The following is a 17,689-nucleotide window of genomic DNA, read 5'->3' on the forward strand; positions in this document are numbered from 1 at the left end:
GCTGAGCGTCTTCTCAGGAGATCTGGATCCACACAATTATCAGAATCCTAGGGAGCGCACAGACACCCACCAACCACAACAAGATCACCAACAATTCTACACAGGAATGTATCAGCTTCTCACTGCTGACACAGCCAAGAACAACACATCTTAAACCAAACACGGGGCCCTGAACCCACCACACCTCCTCTCCTGTCCCTAAAATCAGCTCCAAACTCTGAAACTCGCCATCACTGCCTGAAATCGGCCCTTGGAGCCACACACCATTCATGAATTCACCTCATGGCTGATGCCACCCGAGCCCAGCTCCACCTGGGGGGGAAACGCGGATGTTTTGGGAACGATCACATCTATGGCAGCATTAGTGGACTCGGGGGTTCTTGCTGAGTGGGAAGGATAACAAAGAACTGCTCAAACACTCATCCTCATTCCCTTCTTCATAGCCCAGTATCCCACCAGCCAGCTCACATCCAAATGGGAGTTGTTCTCCGCATGGGACTCAATCCAGCATTCAAAGCCTCCCGAGGAGCGGGGCGCTCAGCTCGAGCGGGTGGGTGGGTGTCTTGAAGCTCCAGTTGGTCACACCGACTCCCCGCTCTCTCTTCAAGCAATAAACTTCTTGTTCTGTTTTTACCGGTTTCTCTTGCCTCACCAGCAAAACCCACTGCAGATTCCTTTCATTTCTTGGCTACCTTGATCTAGCAGGAGGCTGCTGGCCAAGGAGGCACAGCCAGCCCCACATCTTGCCTGCCTACACCACACTATCCCAACAGCCCATGGTTATGACCCACTGGGACAAGTTTATCCGCTGCTGAGAGCCTGAGAAAGGAGCTTTGACTCTCTTAGCAGCCTTTTCTCTTTCCCCTCCTCGGCTTGGTGCACATTATCTTCTGCACCAGCACCGGCCCACAGGATGATGCCCGAGTTCTTGCTACAGAGAGCTCCCAGGCTCCTGCATCGGCGCTTTTCCAGCTGCAGGAAGGAGGCAGCACAGCACTCGCTGCACAGGAGCTGGGAGGACACCTTGTCCCAACACAGGAGTGCGAGGGATGACACTGAGCCTGCTGCTACCCAGGTTGGGTGGATTCTTAACAGAGGATTATAAAACACAAAATCACCCAGGCTGGCCTGTTGCTCAAGGGTCTCCAAAGTGCTTTTGGCCTCGCTGTGCCTTCACGTGGGACATCACAGACCCATCCCAGACCCATCTACAGCCCATCACACGCCTGCCGCAACCCAAAGGGGGAAGGAGCTACCAGCTCCTGGTACCCACCCTGGGCAGCAGGCATCTCCACACCTTTCCAGTTAAACTTTTCCCAGCATGGGTAGTCACTTCCAGACCCAGGATCATCACACTGGGGTGTCAAAGGCTCACGATAGGAACCTGTCGCTGCCAAACTCCGTGCCAAGAGTGTCCTGGAAAGCTCCACCAAGAAGGCCAAGGTGCTTCCCACAGGCACCCAAGTCTTTCAGAGTTAAACAGGGTATATTGAGGGCGTAGGAAGGAAGGAAGGTCATCACCCCTGGGTTGCAAGGTTCAAACTGGAGCCAAGGTTAAAGGGTCTCAGCTCGTAACCTAGCATCCCCATGCCAAGACCTCCCACAACACCTTTTTCTCTCTGCTTCACCAGAAAATGAGGCAGGTGGGAGATCACTACCCAGAGATAACTCCAGAGGTGCCCACCAAGCTCCTGTAACCTCCCCACTCACCTGATAGACAAGGTCACGGGCTCAGGGGATCCATTCACATTGAACTTGAATTCTTCTGTGAACTTCCCCAGGATGGTGGAACTGAAGGAGATCTGGATGACCTGGAGATCGTCTGGCAAAATCTCCCCCTCGCTGGGGAGAAAGGTGAAGCAGGAGCCCAGAGCTGTAGCTGGAGGAACCAAGCTGAAGGCAGCTTGGATGAGTCCTTTGTTAAACAGCACCACCTGCAGCAGGAAGGCAAAATGGAAACACAGAAGGACATTTCCTTTAGAGAAGACCCATTTGCTTTCTAATTCAACAATGAACACCTGCAAGGCAGAAGGCAAAGGAAATACAACGGGACAAGTTCTGCCTTTGGGTTTTTTCCAGGCAAAGCAGTGATAACTCCATAGAACCTCTGCCTTTGTCCAGCTGGCACAGAACTGCCCTGCTCACAACTCCTGAGCTGCCAGAAATCCCACAAGGAGCCAGCAGGCTCCAGCCCAAGCCCTGCTAGCTCTCACAGCTCACCTCGTACTTGTGTGCTGCTCCCATGAAGACATCCCCGATGTCCAGACGCTCAAAGCTGGAGCGCAGCTGAGGCCCTATGCCTTCCCCTTGGATGCACAGGGGCAGCCTGGTCTCACGGCCTGGGGAGAGAATTCAATGTCAGAACAGCAATTCCCTCTGATCCCGCATTTTCCAGGCTCTAGCCTCCGACTTGGGGCTGGCAGAGATCAGCCCAGGAAGATCCAGGGAAAGGTACAGGACCCTTCCCTTGGCAGATATGCCTTTGGGCTGCTTTCTCCTTTCTGACCAAACCCTTGGGCTGCTTTCTAATTGAGCCATCACTTTGCACCCTGAAACAATCACACAATCATTAAGGCTGGAAAAGACCTCCAAGATCATCCAGCCCAACCATCCCCCCACCACCTCTATTACTCACTAAACCATGTCCCTAAGTACCTCATCCAACCTTTCCTGAGGGACGGTGACTCCACCACCTCCCTGGGCAGCCCCTTCCAATGCCCAATGGCTCTTTTGGAGAAGAAATTTCTCCTCCTTTCTAACCCGAACCTCCCCTGGCACAACTTGCAGCCATTCCCTCTCGTCCTCTCGCTACTTAGCTGTGAGAAGAGGCTGAGCCCCAGCTCCCCACAGCCTCCTTTCAGGGAGCTAGAGAGAGCAATAACGTCTCCCCTCCGCCTCCTCTTCTCCAGGCTGAACGCCCCCAGCTCCCTCAGCCGCTCCTCAGAGGATTTGCCCTCCAGCCCCTTCCCCAGCCCCACTGCCCTTCTCTAGACACGCTCCAGGACCTCCATGTCCTTCTTGGAGTCAGGTGCCCAAACTGAACACAGGATTTGGGGTGATGCTGAGTTTCCAACGCCACCTCTGAATCTCTTCCCATGTGCTAAGATGAGCTTTGAAATCCACTCAAGGAAGGTGTAAAGCTCAGGAAAACACAACCCAAGACAAAAATCTGCTGTTTATACTCATGCAGCTCAGCACCACCTGCACCCAACATACAGCTCCACACCTGGGTGCTCCAGGGCTCGCCACCTGCAGCAGCATCTAACCACCACAGGGCTTTAGGATGTCTAGGGAGAAGCAACTCCCCAAATTCCCACCATAATACCTCAGCCAGGCTCCTCCCCACCACGGGCAAGAGCAGGAGGGGACAGGAGCCGTACCTGAGATGTCGCAGTAGAACTTTTGTTGATACACTCTGGCTTCTTCAGGCTTAAAGGTCACACTAATTTCAGCTGAACAATTTGGCCAAATCTCTCCCTCCTAAAACAGAAGCAGACAGCAAACCATTTATCTTCAAACGTCACATCCCTTCGTTCCAACCGTGGCCCCATGAGCCGATATTTAGAGCACCAGGGAAGAGGAAAGAGCCAGTAACACTGATCAACAATATTTATAAGGGAGTTTGGAAGCAGCTACAAAAAACTTTCCCAGTCCCTGACCTTTACTGGCACCTGGGAGAGGCATTTTCTTAAATTAGGGCTATAGCGGAGCAACCAGCCCAGCTCACACTCCAGCGAGTCCAGCAGGATCGCTTCAGAGGTGCTGGCCAGTCACGGACTCACAGACCGTTAGGAGCTGAAAGGGACCTCCAAAGCTCATCCAGTCCCACCCCCTGCCAGAGCAGGGTCACACATGGTAAATCCTACAGGAATGCATCCAGGGGGGCTTCAATGTCTCCAGAGAAGGAGACTCCCCAGCCTCTCTGGGCAGCCTGTTCCAGGGCTCCATCACCCTCACAGTGACAAAGTTCCGGGGGCTGAATTTGCCCTCCTTCCCACAGAGGAGCGCTTCGCTCTTCGGGTCAGCATCTCAACTGACATGGTCCCACACCCTGCGTTAGCCCTGTGCAAGGTGTGCCTTTACATGTAAGGCTCCATCCCTCTGAACGTGGTCAGGACACTTGGGCAGCTCTTCATTTATAGCCCTGGGAGCAAAGCCCAGCTTTAGGCTCCCGGTGCCCATCACGAGTTGGGAAACGCTTTTTGCCACCAGCTCTCCCGGCCCCACCAGAAACCCAATGTTTCCTCCCAGCACATCAAGCAGGGATCTGCTGAGTGACCTCATTCAGGGAGGAAGAGGAGGAGGAAGAAGAGAAAGGGAGCTTTCAAAGCTCTCACTTACCGCTGGCTCAATGCTGAAGATCCCGTCGGAGGAAAGCAGGGATTCTCCTTGCACCTTGGCACTCTGGTCAGGGATGCTGCAGAAGAGGAGGCGGGAAAGGTGATCTTGCGTCCTGGGGTCTTACACAAGTGAGCAGCCCTCAGGAGAGCGACCTAGCTCAAAGCTGCTGCCACAACCAATGGGGAATCCATCTCCATCCTCAAACTGGCTTCTCCTACCCCCAGGATGCTCAGGGGAGGCAGAGGAGGATGAGGAGCACCAGGGCAGCGTATCACCAGGCAGGGCATCAGACCCCTGCTCTGGGCTGCAGGTTCCCAGCATCACTGTCTTCTCTTCCCTTTCAGACCCGCAGGTGTAAGGAACAACCACAGCCCCTCTGCTCCCCACCCCGCCTCCACCAGAGGATCCCAGGGCTCCGGCATTCAGGCACCACAGCATCCCAGTGAAATCAGTGGGTAGGTGCAGAAATACAGAGGCTGTGAGAAAGGAAGCCTAACATCACCTGATGAAGACGTCAGGACTGGCACCTCTGAGCCCAAACCCTTCAGCCTGGCCCTAAACCACCTGCTTTTTTCCTTTTCCCCTTCTCCTCAGAGCTCTGACACAGTTAATCCTCACTTGGGAGTAGTTGCCAAAATCATCCCGGACTTGAAGGATGACAAGCCAGAGATGGGAAGGGAGCAGAACTTCCGAGCGGGTGCACTGCTGTCCCCCTTCACGCTCCAGTCCCACAGCCACGAGGAACCAGCAGCTGACAACTCAGGGAGGGGGGAAGCAGACGGCTCCGTATGCAGCACATCGAGGCCGCGGGGTAGAAACCACACGGCGATCGTCACCCGGCTCAATTCAAACACAACTGGAAAGGAAACGCAGTCCTGGCCGTTCCTGGCTGCACACAGACAGAGCCTGGGGCGAGTGCCCTCACCAGCACCAAAACTCCTTGCGTTGGCCAGCTCCCCGTAGAGCGCAAGGGCAGACGTTCCTCCACGGCTGACCTGCAACGCTGCGCGTTTAGCGGGGGCTGCCAGCCCGAGATGAGCGACCCTCAACTCAACCTCCATCAGCAGACAGGAATTCCACCATTACATCCCAGAGAGTCCTGCAGGACAAACCCCTGGACAGAGCTTCCAATGACCCAGCTCTTCTTGGGGCACAAACTGGGGTCCTGTGTTGCTTTCTCCCATGAAAACATCCTCCCTGATCCAAGACCTCAACAGCTCCTCTGACAGCAGGTCAGCGGCCCTGGAGCTACGACCATCCCCAAACATCCTGGGAAGTGTCTAGGGGACAAGCTGGCAGGAGATCAAATCTAATTGGGGAAAAAGATGGCTTCTGAGGGGCAGAGCATCACTCAGGGCCCAGTCTGAGACAGGCAGGTGGGGAGAGGGGGCACTTCCCTGGACTATTCCTTTACCAAGAGGAGGTCATGAGGTTTTCTTTTAACACACTGAGCTCACACACAAGTCACACACTGTGCAATTAAAAAGAGGTAACAGTGGAAAACTACTTTTGGCCTTCAAGGCATTTCTCACCTAATTCCCTTCACCTTTATTTGCTCAGAAGCCCTCACAAAGCCTCCAGTTTGTGGCAGGTTCCTCATCAGCTCCACGGTCACGCTAACTCCTGCATCCACCCCACTCTGAGAAAGGATTCCCAAATCACCCAAGCTTTGAAGTGCAATCTCCCATTCCTCATTCCACCTCCCGGGCTCCGAGTGTGTCTCTGCCACCTGAGAGAGGCCTTTCAAAGCTTCCCCAAAGACGTCCTTTGAAGATCCAGCCCCATCTCTCACCACCATGAAGACAGGGGGTTCTGAAGCCCAAATGCACTTCCAAGTCCCATGCTGCCCTACCTTCCTTCCCTGCAGACCCTTCCACCTACAAACTCTCCCCAGGCTCGAAGGAAAGGCAGAAACACCCCGTGCTGGAAACCTGGACAGCCCAAACCTATTCAGGAGATGGCCTCATCCTCCTGGGCCAATGAAGCTTCACAGACTCTCTGCAGCCCGGGAGACACTGGCTCGCAGCAGTCTGCAGCTCCCACAAACACCAGAGCTCGCTCTCAGAGGAAATCCACTCACTGCAATCAAGCTTTCCTCCCCAAAACATCACCCTCAGCCAGAGGGTGGATGGAACTGGGATGGGAAGCACCCAGCTCCATTACCCTAAAGCCCAGGGACACCCACCCTGATGCTGTGGATGGCTGACTTGTCCTAAAAGCACCAACCCACCTCGAGGCCAGACGGTAGCGTTCCCCTTGGGCAGGGTACCTAACCAAAGGCATCTTTGAAACGGACCTTCTCTCCCGCTGATCCTCCTCCTCCTGCGTGCCACAAGCCTTCCACTGGAAGCGGGCGATGATGTCACTGCGGTTGTGGATGGCCACGCATCTGCGCTTCGACAGCGTGAGGTAGGTCTTCTCAATGGTCACAGGCTCCTCATCCAGACAGATGTTGACGTCTACAGCCACTCCATGAAGGTGTGTGTTCATGTCTTCACCTGGAAGAAAGCAAAGGGGACTCTTTACTCCTCTCACTTGCCGATGGAAGTACGAGGAACGCAGCGAGCCTCAGCTCACAGAAGAAAGGGCTACAGCTTTTATTACCCCTCATTCCCAGGGGAGTCCCACCTCAGCCACAGCTCACACAGCATCTCCTCCAGGCCCACCACAAGTGTCAAGTCTCTCCCAGTCTCTCACTGATCCCCCCCAAAAGATGCCTGCAGCGTGTGGGCCAGAAAAGAAGGTGGCAGAGCAAGGAGCAAAGCGACAGCCCATGGCAGGATGGGATGCAGACAAGAGCTTCCCTGTGTTGTAGAAGCAGTGCCCGTACTCCTGGATCAGGACAGTCTGAAGAGCTGCCACTTCAATCCACCCAATATCGGGCAGAGGGAGAACTGTGACTTCCTCTACATTTGCTCAAGCAGGGACAGGGACAGGCTTGTCCCAGTTGCAGCAAACATTAAGCTTCACTGCAGAAACCCAACCCCATGTAAGCTGGGGAGGAACCAGCTGCTTCAGTGAGAACAAGACTCAGGTTTTTCAAGAAAGCCACGAAGATCCTGACAGAAGCTGTTTCACATCTCACCTTCTCCTTGAGTTTTCCCCCCCTCAACTTGTTCTTAAAGCCACTTATGAAGCTGATGGCACTTCGGTGGCACCTCGGACCCTCGTAAAGATTTCCTACCTGTCTCTTCCTGACAAATCCCAGGAGCCCCCATGTCCTGGCTGCTTTAGTCCTGATGTTGTCAAGAGTGGGATTTAGAGGGCGGCGTAGAAAAAGGGGCTGGAGCAAGACCACGGGGAAGCGGCATATGGGACAGAGGTGTGTAAGGGACAGTGGGCATGTGACAGCATCCCATAGAGACACACACCCCCCCACACACGTTACGCTTACAGGACCAAATCCAGCACTGGTTCGGAATGGAACATCACACGCGCGTACGCACGCGGTCACCCAGATTCAAGGTTCATCCTTCCTCCACCCAGCAGCTCCCAGGAAAACAGATTCCCAAAGCATTCTCCTTCCTGTTGAGGGGGATGCACTCTAACAGCCCCCAAACACCAGCTGGTTTTCACTTTTCTTGGAGGTAAAGCTGGGGGATAGCACCCAGCAAGGGAATTTGGGTGCTTGGGACAATAGGCAATGATGGCAGATGACTGTCACAGGGGTGTGGGGTGCTGGCTACTGTGCTGACAGCAGGGAACACCCGGGGATGGGCCAGGACACCAGACAGACAGAATAAGGACAGACTCAGCCTTTGCCCTTCTAAGCACCAAAATACACAGAGGTTTTGAAACAAAAGGGTTTACAAGTAGATTGCAAAGGAAGTTCAGCCTTGTTCTGCTTTGAAGGACGCAGACCTGCAGATAGGACACTCACCTGTGTCGTAGTGAACTATCAGGGAACCGCAATAATCCCCAGACTTCAGCGGGTGGAAGTCCACTCTTACTTGCATGGCCTCACCGATGCCGAGCGTACCGCTGGAGCGATCGACAGAGAAAGGGCTGCAACAGAGACACACACACTCATCAGGACTGTGGTGGGAGCTCTGGGGGCTCTTTTGCAGTCTAGTTCCCGGCAGCTCGCTTGTGTGAGGAGCAAACAAGCAGCTGGCAGCAGCAACCCAGAACACAGGGGGTCAGAAACACGGCTGGCTACCCTCGCTCTCCGAAGTCCAGAGAGTATGAAATGACTTCATCCCCCCCAGATTCTGCAGCCAGGCTCCAGTCTGGACCATACCATCAGAGAATGGGTTTTGAAGAGCCCAGAGCAGGTAAGAGGTGTTTGCATGCACAGCTTGACCCTGATGTCCCTGGGACATCCGTTTTTTTTCTGCCACCTATAAACCTGCTACTCCTGAAAGACAGGAGAGAAGGTTTGGAGGGGGGTTAATAGCTCCTTTTCTTCTGGCATGCTTTTACTACATCCAGCTGTCCGTTTGCTTTGTTGCACAATGTCTGAAGTTTCGCAGGGCCTGATCTCCCAGCAGCACCTTGCAGTCCCCAACTCCTATAACCTCATCTAGGCACACCAACCCAGGAGACTCCTTCACACCAGGACCTGCTGAAATCTTGCCCATTATGGCCCTTCAGCAAGAGAGCAACACTAGACCTGTAAGCACTCTGATAATTATCTACCTTGGTATTTAGGGCTTGCTTACTCTCACCAGGGGTCAAGCTTCCCCATCTTGACAGAAGTGGGCTCAAGTTATGTCCCACGAGGATACCAAGGGCCATCATACTCCTGACATAATGCAGAAAGGCAGCTGACAAGTGAAAGAAGCTGGCAAGTCTGTGACACAGGCCCTCAAAGCACCACGTTGGCTTCTCTGCTGCAGCCACATGCTCAGTAAACACAGCGTGCAAGGAGGCTGCACTATACTGCGAGTCCCGGGCTACCTTCATCTTCTAACAGCCAAGCTTTCTTTGGTCTACTGCTGCCTTAATTGGCATCCTAAAACCAGTTGAGTTGGGGAGAACCTAGTTCATTAAAAGCTACCTCCAGCCCCAAGGCAGACAGCAAAGTTACTGGGGACTGAAATGCCCCACCCTGTCCACCCAGACCTACAGCAGGGAAAACCCCACCAAACCCAAAGGCTTAACCTTTGCACATGCTACTTTGTGGCAGCAGTAGAACAGCCAAAGTCAAGCAGCGTAACCATCCCAGCAAACCCAGTCCCTCAGGACAAAGCATCCCAGACTGCACTGAAAAATCCCAGGTACACTCAGCACCTCCCTTCCCCCCTTTTCCTACACCTCCGCCCTAATTTCAGAACCTCGGGTGGTCTTTGTGCATCCCCACACCTCCCTGTAGTGTATGGGTACCACAGGGGATCGCTGAGCGCTCTGCCTTGGAGGATCATCTCCCGAGCTTTCCGAGCTGGGTGGGGACACTCCTAGAGGGATCTAATCCCAGACCGACCCTCTCTGTCCCTGGAGCACAGCAGAGCACAACGTCCATCGCCGCAGGAAAAGGCAGCGCTGCGCCTTGTCTGCTCCCAGACACCATTTTCATCTTAAACCTATTGGAATGACATTTCTCTCTGCCAATGTCACGGAGAAGGAACTCATTCTCCTGCCTGAACCACAAGAGCAATGGGAAGAGACTTACTGGATTTAGCCTCCTGGGATTTTTATTCCCAAGCGCTGCGGTTAGGGGCTGGGCACGGCCCTGCTGCGGAGGGAGGGCAGGCACAGAGCACACTGAAGAATGGGCAGTGCTGGGGGGGCTGGCTGGGGTTTTTTCATGAAAAAGCAGTCAAATCATGGCCAAAATGCGACCACGTTTTCTGGAAGCTATCGAAGATGCTGAATTGGCCCCACACATTCACTGACGAGCTCCTCTCTGGAGCAAAAAGCAGAACAGAAAACAGCCAAGTCCTCGGACAAACGATGACCGGGCAGGGAACATCACCAGGATGTGACCAGATGCACGAGCTGAGCTCTCAGTACTGTGAGGAACAGTTAAGGATGGGAGATGGGCTGCAAAAGCACCCTAATGGGGAGAGCAGAAAGTTCTACGCTTGGTGCCAGGGAAGGGAACCCACAGAGGGGAGGCAAAGACAAGTGGCACAAGCAGGACAGCAGATTGGGCAACGGTGGCACCTGAGCTGGTTTGTGAATGGGCAAGAGCCTGACTTTGCTCAGGCCAGAAAAGAGAAGTTGCATCAACTAAACCACAAGTTCAACCTGCACAGATAAAACATAGAGGATACAGGCCCATCAGCTGGCCTCTACATGCTCAGATGAATCTCTCATTCCCTTCTACCCCACTGCTGTCCTCCTCCTCTCTCACATGTGCCTGTACCTGTGTTGTGGCTTTGCATGGCTGGGTTCTGCTGGAGAAGGGGGAGATCTGCAGAGGTGGCTTCTGCAAGAAGCAACCAGAAGCTCTCTGAAGCCCCACGGAGCAAACCCCAGCCAACTCAAGGCTGGAGTCGCTGCTGACCAAGGCCGAGCCCATCAGGGATGGTCACAGTGCCTCAGAATCACAGTTAGAGGGAAAAAAACCACCAAGAAGCTGCTTTTTGCCCCCAGAGACAGGAGTGAGATGATGTGAGGAACTGTGCAGACACCAAGGCCAGGGAAGAAGGAGCAGGGAGGGATGATGAGGTGTTTCAGGCACCACAGAGAAAGATTCCCCTGCAGTCTGTGGGGAAGACCATGGTGAAGCAGGCTGTCCCCCTGCAGCTCATGGATGGCAGGGAGCAGAGATCCCATCTATAGCTGTGGAGGATCCCACGCTGCAGTGCCTGGAGGCACCTGAAGGACACTGTGACTCTGGGGGAAGCCCGTGTCGGAGCAAGCTCCTGGCAGTGAAACTTGCTGCTCTAGAGCTCTAGAAGAAAAACACCCACACACACCTTTTGTTGGGCAAATGAAGTGAGGTCCCTTACCTCTGAGTGCTGATGGAGTAGCGGGCCTCCCGGTTACCAATGTTGCGAACCAGCAGAGTCTTCTGGCTGCTGTATTTGACTGGACAGGTGGAGAAGTCCAGGTGGAGGGGGAAGCCCAGGACCGCCCGGGCACCAATACCTCGGATCCGCACAATGAAGTGTCCCCTGTCTGTGACACAGGTGATCGGCTGGGAGTAATCCTGAGGGGAAGGAACAAATCACGGTACGTTCAGTCCCCGGAGGAAGGAAAACCGCTGCTTCCCACCACTAACAGGAGCCTTTGGGAATGGAACAGCACTTCTTTCTGTAACGACCTTTCCCTCCAGCAGCACCACTGGGACAGGGCTGGTACCCTGCAGAGAGGAAACCCCCCTGCTGATCCAGCTGCCTCCTCAGTGAGCTGGCAGAACCAGACCAAGTCACCTGATAGCTTGATGCCGAAGCACCAGAACAGAGTAATCCCACGGAAGGGATTGCAGCAGATCAAGGACCTGCTTCCAGCACCGCTCCGCATCCGGTTATGCCACGGCACCAACTCCATCCCAGTGACCCCACTTGAAGCTTGGTGGGGGATGCTCAGGTACACTGTTGGATGGACTTTGCCACCAGCCGTTGGTGAAATCACAGAATCACAAGGTTGGAGAAGACCTTTAAGATCATCGAGTCCAACTGTTCCTGTCCTGTGCTAAACCATATCCCATAGTACCTGATCTGCCCTTTTTTCAAACACACCCAGGGACGGTGACTCAACCCCCTCCCTGGCAGCCTGTCCCAGGCCCTCACAACTCCTTACCGAGATGACTGTTTTAACATCAAGGGAGGCAGAGATCTCCCACCCCTTTCCACAGCATCGCAAGGACAAGGCTGGGGACACCCATCCTCCCAAAGCTGATCCACCTCCCCAGCCCCGAGCCAGCTCTGCTCCATACCCAAGCTATTCCTGAGAGATTCCTGACAGGTACTGAAGGGCACCAACAATTCCAGCCCTGCCCTCGGCGCAGCCTCTTCCAGCTCCTCCCAGGCCCTGAGAGCTCTCGCTGCACATCTAACCTCTGACTTCCCTTTCACCTCAGCCCAGCCCTGGGGGAGGCAGGGGACAGCTCTGCTCTCTCTGCTGCACACTGTGGCACAGCCGATGCCTTGCTAACGCCTCTAAAGTTTCCAGAAGGGACTGGGTGCCTTCCTGAAGCTGGTGCTCTCAGGCCCACAGGCGGGAGGCACGGGGACAGCCCTACCAGAGCCAAGCATGCTATTCTCAGCCCTGGGCTGGTTCAGCAAGGAGCCAGACAGCCATTGCCCTGTCCCCCAGGCAGAGGCATTCCTCAGAGATAAGTCCTCCCAAGCCTCGTCTCCCCTCTTCCAGCTGCACTGTGCCCACCCGAAAGACAGAGGCAGGTCTCCCACTTGTCCCCAGACACCATGGTGACACTGCAGCCAGTAGCTGCAGCTCGCTGCCAGTTCTGCCTGCACTCATCTGACACGTTCCCAACCTCCCGTGCTGGCCCAGGCAATCCCTCACCCGTTCCTTACGGGTCTCTCACTGTCCCCCCCAGTAACCCCCTGTCTGGGTGGTGTCATACACACTGGTCCTGTGGAAGCAGCAGCTTTAAGCACCCATCCAAGCAAGTGTTACTCCAGATAAAACACATCCCCCCCACTCTGCCCAGGGGGACTTCCCTGGCAAGACCCTGAAGCCTGCAACCCTCACACCCTTCTGAAGGCTCACGCTCCTCCTTCCAAGCCAAAGCATTAACAAATCGGCTTCATTAAGCCCTGAGCAGGTACCGCAGGGTCTACGGCCTTCCAAGGTCCACTCTGCCACTGCTGAGGGTGTCACGGCCCTGAGGGTTTGCTGTGACTACACCAAAGCAAGGAAGGAGGAGGTTAGTTCAGAGGGAGGATGGAAAACGGCAAGCTCCTGCCCTTGTGTCCCACCCCAGCCTTCCCCCAGTACCATCCCTTTGGTGATAGCAACTCAACTCCAGCAGAACTCGGTCGGGGGTTATTGATCCTGGCTTAGCACCAGATGTTGCTTCAACATCATCCCGGGGGGAAATATGTTTTCCCTTTTCCCCAACAGAAGGAACTCGACCAGCAGCAGCGGTTTCAAAGGACAGCAGGACCTTGTCACCGAGGTATTTAGAGAAGCTGGGGGCAAGCCTGCCACCAGCACACACCTCCTTCAAACATCACATCAAACGGCAAGGAAAAGGGCAGGAAAAGGTCTACCTCATCACAGGAGCTTTCACTCGTATCTAGAGGCGGGAGAATCCGGGACCGCCTCAGCTCCCGGGTGCTGGCCATCCTCTGCGCCTTGGTGACAGACTTCTCCAGGAAGGCAGAGGGTGTCCACTGAAACACAAAACACCAACAAGAGCTGCAGAAACACCTCTCTTCAGAAAGGCTTTTCTTGTTCAAGCACCACTGATAAACCATTTGTCACCACAGCCACTAGGATAGTCCTGGAAGTCCCCAAAGTTCCCCGCTGACATATTTAACATCAGTCAATGAATGATGGAGAGCGGAACACGCGCTCTACCCAAGCGGCTCTGTCCCCTGCGCTTCTCCTTCGTCCTCTGATGTGACACGTTTGAGGATTTCTGCTCTTCGGGCATTTGTTTCCCCTTTAGCTTTGCAGGATTCAGGCAGTGACCTTTGAAAGGAGTGGGGAGGAGTCATCAGAAACCCCCTAACTCCATCCTCGCACAATGCTCACAACCAGCCGGCGTGTGGAGATGTCACTGCCGGCTGAATCACAGGAGAGCAGAAAAGCAGCGCTGTGCCAAGACCGAGGTGGAGCTGGCTGGGTCCAAGCTTTAGTTATCTTTTTAATTAGCCCTTGTTTTCTCTCTGTTCTGGCCTCACAGCCCCCTCCACAGAAGCATACAGAGATACCACCTCCATGAGGTTACCTCCAGGAAAGGGAGCCTTGGCCAGCAAAAGGCACATTCACGGATGGGGAGGAGGAACTGCCCCACGTTCATGGATGGGGAGGAGGAACTGCCCCAACTCCACAGCTGTTTCAAGGGCTGGATCTGCACTCAACCCAGGATGACACACATGACAAAACTGGTTTGGACCCCATTCTAGCTGGGACTGGACACATCTCTCAAGTCTTCAGGCAGAGTCTGAGCAGCCCCACCACATCCCCAGCTGCTGGGAGGGCAGGGATGGTCAGAGCAGTGCCTGCAAGGACGCTTCCATGACAGAAGATACTGCTGCCCTCACCAAGAGGATGGGTAGAAGCACCCCAATGCTTCAGCTACTCCAGTGCACTGCCCAGGACATCCCGTTAACTGGGTTCCAGCAGCACATTCAGACAAGACTCGGGACTTTCAGCCCACACTCCATCTCCCACCGCACCTTGATGGCCACCTCCAACACAAGTATGGCACCAAAGAGATGGGGTGGTGGTGTGTACCTTCACAGTGTGGCTAAACAGGAGGGGCAGGCAGAGGAGGGACGCAGGGCAGGTTTCCAGCCTCACCACAGCTCCTATCTGGCCACAGCAGGTACTTACAGTGACATACTTCTTCTTTGGAGACATTACTACTCTGCGCTGGAATATTCCAGAGAGCTCACTGGATCGATGAACGTTCTTAGTAGCCATGTCTCAGCTAATCTGGAAGGAGCAACAATGGTACTTTGAAAATCCAGGAAGAGCAGCTGACCCCAGGTGACTTTGTGCCCGACCTTATCACCTGCTCAGGGTTATTACACCAACCTCCAGCCCGGGGACCGCGGCTGCCCCGAGCGTGAACAAGATCAGACCAGACCCCTTCCCACTTCGCCAGCCCAACGCCCACCCTCCGTGCCAGGAGCTTTGCCATGTTTCTAACTAACGCAGCACAGAGTTCAATGCTCTGATGAAGAACTAGAGTCTCCAGGCTCAGTCGGTTGGTTTGAGCTACAGAAATTATCCAGCAAATATGACTCCTTCCAGGCATGAAATTCCCACAGCGCCCAAGAGCATTTCTCCCGGGAGAACAAGGGCCCTAATTTTCACTTATTAACACTCACACTCGAGGCTCTCTACAGGCATTCGAGGCTGTAACAGCAGAAAGAAAACCATGAAGACATTAAAGGAACAACAGCAATGAGCTCAAACATAAACACCACGTCTGTGCAAGCAGGGCTGCTAAAGACTTGATCCTAACAGCAGTTCTTCTCCAGCACCCCCACCCCACAAGGACTGCGGGTTGACCGCTCCATGGCCGGCTTTTAGGTCCAACACTGAGGCTTAAGGTCCAAACACCCAAAAGCCCGTGAACAAGAAGAGGAGGGCAGCACCAGCAGCCTCCATCCCCTCCACTCCTGCCCCAGGGCCTGGATGCGGCCACAGCTGCATCCCATGGCGGGGCAGACCTTGGCCTGGGAAAGCTGCTCTCATGGGGAGCACAGCGGGGCAGCTGGAGGGGGGGGTGCAGATGGAGGGGACAGGCCCCGACACAAAATGCTGCTGCCTCCTCTAGCCCGGCACGAGAGCACCCCCTTCGCTCCTTAGGCAGCCCCTCCCCCCTGAAATCCCGCCCTCCCTCCCAAACACAGCGCCTCCTTGCAGGGAAGCCTACCCGGCAGCAGGGTGACCACCAGGGCCTGACACAGTTCGGGCGGGACCCAGCTCACACCCCACACCCCCACCCCGGGCACGCTGTGCCACTCACCCCAACCGCTCCAGCCCCCAGCCCCGGCGCTCCGCCCGCCCCCGCCCCTCCCGAGCCCGCACCTCCGGAACGCGGCCACCGCCCCAAAAACACGGCCTTGGGCACCGCAATCTCCCCCCTCCCGCTCCCGGGGGGGCCTGGGGACACTCACACGCCGGAGCGCGGCCACCAGCCGGGCTGCTGCCGTTGGCAATGAAGCAACGGACACACACGTTCCCGTGGCAACGGCGGGACGCCAGCAAGGCCCCTGCGGCAGCGCCCGGACAGCCCCGCCTGCGGGCCCGGCCAGCCCCGGGCAGAGCTGACCAAGCGCCGCACCTCGCCGGGGAGTTACTACCCGCTCACTCCTCACCCGGCACCGGGGAAACCGGCGGCACGGCCGCGGGGGAGATGCCGCTTGGTGATAGCTCAGAGCCCAGTTCAACCAGCTCACTGCCTTGCCGGCATCTCCTGACCCCCAGCCCGGCTCTCCGCACAGCCTGGCACCCACATGCAAACCACAAGCCACAGGCTCTGACACTCAGCACTTCCCACTTTCTGCTTCCCACCAGCTCCAGCACCCTCCAAGCGATGTCAGAGCCTCAAGTGCCTCCTGCCTGCCCCACCCGTACACTGCAAGCAGCTCCTCTTGCAGGAGTGCAGACGGGTGGCTGAATCCTGCTTTACTATACACAATAAATCCTCCTCCTTCAGCAGCAATAAGGCACCTCTCTCCAGAGTAACTGGTTCATTTGCCTTTCTATTGCACTTTGCTGGGAGAGCCAGAGAGGAGATCTGCTAAAAGGGAGAATCAGGATGCTCCTGAACACTTTTCTTCACCTAAATCATCTTGCCCTGTTCAGGCTTAAGCAGCACGATCATGTTTCTTGCTTAGAAATCACCTGCTTAGCTGCAAGTACCATATAAACAGCATCTCACGGGAGCCAGGAAAGGAGAAGAATTTCCAGGACTAATCTCTTGCCCCTCCAGCCCACCACTAAGTGGCTGAGAGCTTTCTAAATCAAGCCTTGCTCCCCCGGAAGCCTCACCTGGCACCTTTATACTCCAGCCCCTCTTGTCTTTTTATCACTTCGGTACTGCCATCCCACAATTTATTGTAAAAGCTCCACCACAGCAGAGATAATTAACAGGAGCCTCGTGTTACACCTTCCCCTTCCTTCTTTTCATAAACTCAAGCTCTCAGCTGATGGCGAGGCGGGCAAGGAGGAGCAGGCTCCCTTCCAAGGGCCTGCCAGAGCTCCACGTGCTGTGAATTTAGAGCCACAGCTCCCGACGTCAGCACTTAGAGCACTACTTTCCCTCTCCCAGCACCTCATCTCTGCTATCTTGGGCTTCCCAACTTGCATCAACCCTTCCCCCCCACTATGTACTCTTTTTCCTGCATCGGGACCACGTTTCATTGTGGTTGGCAACACATCAGAGCTTCCACACAGAGAGAGACCTTGGAGTGGAAAAGCAGGAGCCGAAAGGACTATTACCGGGTCCCCAGGTCGGGAGCAAGTGGCCTCAGCGGGGTCAGAGCTGGCCCTGCTGGGCCGAGGAGCACGTTAGCGAAGCGCTGCCATTCTGTAGTGGATCCTGTCAGGATCTGAGCCAAAGCTCATGGAACTCATAGGCAGGCACAGGCTATCAGGCTGTTTCCACGGGCAGTATCTCACCCTACCCAAAGCAAACGCTTGGACCCACAGCAGCCTGCAGCTAAAAGCACGAGGTGACAAGTCCGCGCTGCCCAGGGGCTCTCTGCATGTGCACAGCAGCCACGGCTCTGCTGCCACACAAGGATTTGGT

The 17,689-nt window shown here is 55.2% G+C and overlaps 1 protein-coding gene across 1 annotated transcript in view; it reads right to left on the reverse strand.

Moving 5' to 3' along the window:
• Positions 1-14,847, reverse strand: part of LOC311204387 (hydrocephalus-inducing protein-like) — a gene marked incomplete at its 5' end in the record, with an annotated part of 39,830 nt that extends 24,983 nt beyond the window's left edge. Inside the window, 10 exons of the mRNA XM_084280818.1 lie at positions 1,711-1,934; positions 2,221-2,339; positions 3,381-3,480; positions 4,342-4,417; positions 4,960-5,226; positions 6,638-6,839; positions 8,222-8,346; positions 11,238-11,437; positions 13,467-13,589; positions 14,758-14,847. Coding sequence (XP_084136944.1) covers positions 1,711-1,934; positions 2,221-2,339; positions 3,381-3,480; positions 4,342-4,417; positions 4,960-5,226; positions 6,638-6,839; positions 8,222-8,346; positions 11,238-11,437; positions 13,467-13,589; positions 14,758-14,847 — 1,526 coding nt within the window. The remainder of the gene's footprint in view (positions 1-1,710; positions 1,935-2,220; positions 2,340-3,380; positions 3,481-4,341; positions 4,418-4,959; positions 5,227-6,637; positions 6,840-8,221; positions 8,347-11,237; positions 11,438-13,466; positions 13,590-14,757) is intronic.
• Positions 14,848-17,689: the final 2,842 nt, after the last annotated feature.

Source organism: Gallinula chloropus (assembly GCF_964237585.1).
Source record: "Gallinula chloropus genome assembly, contig: HAP1_SCAFFOLD_203, whole genome shotgun sequence".
Taxonomy (NCBI): Eukaryota; Metazoa; Chordata; class Aves; order Gruiformes; family Rallidae; genus Gallinula; species Gallinula chloropus.